Genomic DNA, 5,571 nt, shown 5'->3' with positions numbered 1-5,571 from the left:
AATGGTGCTTAAATTAAATTAAAATAAAATATCAAAGATAATTTTAACAGCATGAAGCCTAGATATTTCACTTTTTGATTGATTTCCATCGGGCAGCAGAGATTTAAACAAGCACTTTAATTATGTTTTTCTTGCTCACCCAACAATATGAGAATCGTTGCTGGGTCTGTGAATTGAGACCCATATGCTATGAAGCATATTAGAATGGATTCTGTGCGAGTCTGGCTTAGATTACTTGAGTTTGAGGCCGTAAATTCTTGGAGTAAGTTTCTTTGATCACCACTGCAGCTACAGAATGTTTACCGTTTTCTCAAGTACAATTGGATTAATTTTATTACAAAATAAAAATCTCCCAAATCCCTAATCTATTGTATTGTGGATGACTGTCAATGCTAGTAGGGAGTGCAGGCTCCTGAAGTCGATCCAGGCTGCAAGTAGAAGAAAATACTTGATATGGTTAGAGAATTTTCCTGAGTTGGGATCACATTATTATGGAAAACTTGATATGGGTATGATTTTGATGAACTAATTTGACCATGCTCTAGTGTCCACAGGAGTCAAAACAACAAGAATAAGTTCGTGCAATCACAAGACTATAAAATGAACATAAGAATATGGTCTTGAATAGTAATGGCAAGCATTAAAATAATTTGATATGGCAATTAATATACTTAATCCCCATTATAACTTACCACACATGCATGGATATCATCACACCCACACAATAGCTTCCCATTTAGCAGGTCCACGGCTTGAAATGATCCTCCTCCTTCACTCCTCTGCAGCCCCCCACGCATAAAAAGAAACAAATTATTATGACCTCTTCTGTTCTATTATCAATGTCAACTAAACTTGAAAATATTAGATAATTTACGAGTGATAAGCATACCTTGTAATAATCCACAGCAACAAAATTTGCCCACCTGCTGGCAGCAGCCCCATCACAAGTATGAAGCATGTTTATGAGATTCCCCGAGTTATCTTCACAAGAGAGTTCCTTCATGGGGATAGATCTAAAGTAATTTACCAACACCAAAGATCTACTCTTGTCATCAAGAGGAGGTGACTCTCCCCTGTTAGCACAGCTTCCTGCTTTCATGCCATCATCCCCATCTGCCACACACAAAAAAAAAAAAAAAAAAAAGTTTAAACCAAAATTATATGCATATGGTATAACGAATTCTACTGATGTATGAAAGTTCAAAAAAAATGAAAGAATTTTTAACGTTATTTCTTACATTGATTTTCAACCATGTAATTCCATTGGTAAGCAATGCCTTCACTTGCTTCCTTGGATTGAATTGAAGTGAAAACAAGTAGCCTTTGGTTGTTCTGGACCATGTCACTAACTAATGGCCAATCTTGACCATTTTTTGGCATTTTTGCCACAGGAAACCAATATTTCATTAACCCAGCATCAGTGAAGACCTTGGTCAGTCCATTTGGGGCTTGAACATAATCTTCTAAGATTAATGTAACAATTTCTGTTGGATTTGCTGCTAAGAAAGCTTCAATTTCCTTTAGGGTGTCAATTGCTGGACCCTATTGGGGCAAACATTTACATTTTCACACATTAGAGAAAATAAATGAAACAAAAAAAAATTCATATTATGCAGCAGGGAATCAATGTACATACAAATGCGGTATAATCATAACATTGTCCTTTAAATGAATGGCATAACCATACATCTCCTTGAAAATCATAGGTATCAAGCATCAAGGCTCGAGCTCCATTCTGTGGTCAAATAATTAACGGCACTTGTTAACTTGTAAAAAAAAAAAAAGAGGGTTTCTAATTAACATGGTAAGGAGGAAAAAACACTTACATTTAACTGCTCTGTGATGCTGTCTTCTTGATTGGTAAATGTGATTCGAGGGACTCCGGTGTGAGAAGGGTATCCATCAATAGCATATGCATTATGGGTTGTCAAAAATGCATATTTGTTGAAAGGCAAAGAATTGTTCTAATAATAAGATGAAAAAAATAAAAACTACTCAATTTGTGTATTTCATTTGAAATTGCATTCCAAATAACATTTTACTAATTTTTAAAATAATTTTTTTAAATAAAAAAAATATTATTTTAATATATTTCTAAACAAAAAAACATTTTAAAATATAATTACTATTATATTTTTAAATTAATTCTCTATTCATAATCTGACCGGAGTTTAAAGATACTGAATTTGGTTTAAACTAATTTAGTAACAATGATTCAAGTTGGAAGTGATGTTACAAACAATCGATTCAATTTTTTATGCAATATCCATTTCCAATCCCGAAGCTTTCCACTCAGAATTCTCAGCTTCTTTAAAATCCTGAATCTACCAAGTTCCCAAGTCACAACAAGAGTTCCACATACCCTGCAACTCGGTATCAACAGTCAGTGAAATTCAGTCGGCACTCCTCCATCTTAAGGAGGGCCCTTTTTTATTTTGGGAGATCTCAATCTATTATTAAATGGACCATGGCCAAGGCAGGCCCTCCATTTCAATAACAAACGTACCCTAACCACCCTAATTCGTCCACTTTGCGTTGTGTGAATCCCTGTTTGTTGTGACTGATAACCTTCCTGGAAACTGCCCTAAAGGAAATCCTTCATTGATAGACAATATCTTTTACTTTTTTATTCTTTTCTTTTGATTTGTAAACCTTACCCTCCCCATCTTCATGATATCATCGTGTAAGTTATAACATACCTAAACCAAAAGTCTTCTTATGCACATCATGGAAAGACAAAAAGTAAAACGAACCACTCAGATGAGCCAATCAAGGCGTCTGTGAACTAAACGTTGCCTAACAAGCTCATAAACATGGTGCGTCCTTACAAAAGAGAGAGAAGAAAATAACCCGCATAATTTTTAAGCAAAAAAGAGAATTAGGGAATTACCAGAAGCTTGAATTGGTTTGTGATGGTTGATCTTACACATCTAGAACCTGAAAATCCTACCAGGCAAGAGGAACAATAGAGCCCAGCTTCACAATCTTGGTTGGATGAGCATCCATCAAGTATCTAAATATTGATATTTACAAAGATGAATTAGGAAAAAAAAAACAAATTAGAGTTAACGTTTCATGATCACTTGCATGTAAAAGGGAACGCACAAACCCTGCATTGTCCATTGGAGCAGGCTGTAGCAACATCAGCAAGGACCACTAAAGCTGTGATGATCAAAAACAAGTTCTGAGAAAAGCCCATGTTGCCAGGGAAACGAAAGGATGTACAACTATTATAGGAGAATAAAGGAATGTAAAGAGGCAGGACATATATCCGTGCAAGTAATATTTAGTACTCTATGTATTTCAAGTGTCATTGAAACCATGGATTTTGTGTGTTCGATTTTTCCATGGATGACAGATTAACGTGAACTTTTCCTGTTTGTTGGCTGAGAAAACAAAGGAAACTTCACAAAACTCTGCTGGGAACAAGACAGATGAGGAGTTGGTCTATTCAAGGAGAATGATGTTGAAATATGGGAAAAAGGTGCCTTCTACGGTAAATTGAAAGTCACCTTATTGGCCTCTAAATAAAATCTGTACCTATCTAATTAATTAACCACACATTTTATCACGACCCGATCCCCGGATCCATGGCCGGCACATAGGCAAGGTTCCCCTCCAAGGTTCCATGCCTATGCGAACCCAAACTTACACACAAACTTATCCTAACTCAATCAGAGTTCAACACAACATTAATAACAAAATCAATTTCATAATATAATTGAATTGTCTTAATACAAAAGTTTATAAAAGTTCAGAGTTTTGGAGCACTAACTAGACATAAAGGAAAGGTACAAAGTACAACCAAAAAGCAGGTTCTGAAGGTCCAACAAAATGACCTGCTATCAAGCTATAAGCCTGAAAAGAATAATAATATGAGATGGTGAGTTCAACAACTCAGTGAGTAGATAACGTTCAATATACACACACGAGGTAATACAGAAATGAGAAATATATATACAAGTATGGCTCTAGGTTCTTATAGAAAGGTTTCTCAAATTGGCCATAACAAGAAGATCATATGGTAAAACTCGTCAGAAAATCAAAATGCAATGAGCATGAGGCTCCGTACTGTGGGATGATCAATCCACACAGGTTGGTGACTCCCCCGACCAACTAGGGTTCAGATACGATGTGCACAAAGACTAACACTACCCTGTTAGCATGGGTATTCTGACTGACATACCATAGGTTCATAATCATAATCTAACAAACATATTCATATCTCAAAGCTCAACTCATGACATCAATCAAATGAGGAGCTATCAATTCAGAAGTCAATTCAAAATATATGTTGGTTCATATCAAGAATTCAGATTCAATAATTGATCATGCTTTATCATAACAAGGATAATAATCAACATATATATTATCAAGAAGCATGATTCAATTTATATTAACAAATCAAATATTTATACTATTTCTCATGCATATGGAAAATTATTCACTCACCTGACTCAAAAGCAACAAAACTCAAAGCTGATATAGAAGAAAATCCTACTGACGTCCCGCCGGTAGAATATCAGGATTATCTGAATATAAAGGAGAAATATTCAAGAATGACTCAAAAGAATATATAACCTATTTAATACACTTATCTAAGGGTATATTTCATAACCCTAAATGTTTTTAGACTAAACTAGTTATTTTTCTAAAAACCCAAAATCTAACGGTTTTCCCGAAATCTAATCCATAATAAAGCAAATAATAAAACTTGATAATAATTCACTAAATAACCCTTAATTATTCATCAAACTAATCTGAAAAAGGTAATATTACAGCTAGGGACTAATCTGTAATTTATCATATTCTTAAGGGTTAAATTGCAACTTTTGTCAAATTGGAGGACCAAACTAAAATTTATCATAAATCCATGAATATACTGAAATTATGTCCATAATTCATCCTCATTTCTGTCCAGATCATATCATTATACTCCAGGGACCATTCTGGAATTTTACCAAATTTTTAGGGTCATTGTAATTTTTATAAAATTGGAGGACTAAATTGAAAGTGTTAAATTTTCATATCTATACAGTAATTCTGCCCATAATTCATATGTTATTCTGTTCAGAATCTCGGAATATGTCCCAGGGACCAATCTGTAATTTTCCAAAGTTTGGGGACTAAACTGTAATTTTCCAAAATTGAGGGACCAAATTGAATTTTCGTCATCTTCAACCTCCAACTCAGAATTCTCACAGGTTACCCACTGTTCTTGCCAAATTTCTAACTCAACATTCACCATTTACACAATTCATAACTCAAAATCATCACAATCTTCCATAATCAACTCATTAATCAATTACCCATAACAATCAACCTTATAACATTCAATTTAATTCATCAATTAAACCCAAAACATAAATTTTCAAAACCCTAACATTTATCAAAACCAAAATTAAAGCTTAATTAACACATATTTATACATTTAACAACCTAAATCTTACCTTTAAACTTATTTCTTCCAATCTCTTCCTTTTCCCTTATTTTCCCCTCTTTTCTCTTCTTCTTCTTCTTTCTCCCCTTCTCTCTCACGGTTTGTTCTCTCAATATTCAGATCTCTTTTTT

General features: G+C 34.2%; 1 protein-coding gene across 2 annotated transcripts; it reads right to left on the bottom strand.

The window, feature by feature from the left end:
* Positions 1 to 240: 240 nt before the first annotated feature.
* On the bottom strand, positions 241 to 5,571 carry LOC133671153 (PI-PLC X domain-containing protein At5g67130-like). Of its 2 annotated transcripts, XM_062091808.1 has the most exons (11): positions 5,451 to 5,571; positions 4,453 to 4,532; positions 3,776 to 3,858; positions 3,110 to 3,162; positions 2,891 to 3,013; positions 1,827 to 1,964; positions 1,637 to 1,735; positions 1,239 to 1,542; positions 890 to 1,113; positions 693 to 779; positions 241 to 428 (listed from the first exon to the last, which is right to left on the bottom strand). In XM_062091808.1, the coding sequence occupies exons 3-11, from the start codon at positions 3,780 to 3,782 to the stop codon at positions 393 to 395; spliced, it is 1,071 nt and encodes a 356-aa protein (XP_061947792.1). In that variant the 5' UTR covers positions 3,783 to 3,858; positions 4,453 to 4,532; positions 5,451 to 5,571; the 3' UTR covers positions 241 to 392. The 2 variants fall into 2 exon arrangements, with proteins under 2 accessions (XP_061947792.1, XP_061947791.1); XM_062091807.1 differs by having other exon boundaries at positions 3,110 to 3,858.

This window comes from Populus nigra, chromosome 13, assembly GCF_951802175.1.
Source record: "Populus nigra chromosome 13, ddPopNigr1.1, whole genome shotgun sequence".
In the NCBI taxonomy this organism is placed as follows: domain Eukaryota; kingdom Viridiplantae; phylum Streptophyta; class Magnoliopsida; order Malpighiales; family Salicaceae; genus Populus; species Populus nigra.
Note: the sequence above shows the minus strand (reverse complement) of the source record. Positions and strands in the feature narration are given on the sequence as shown.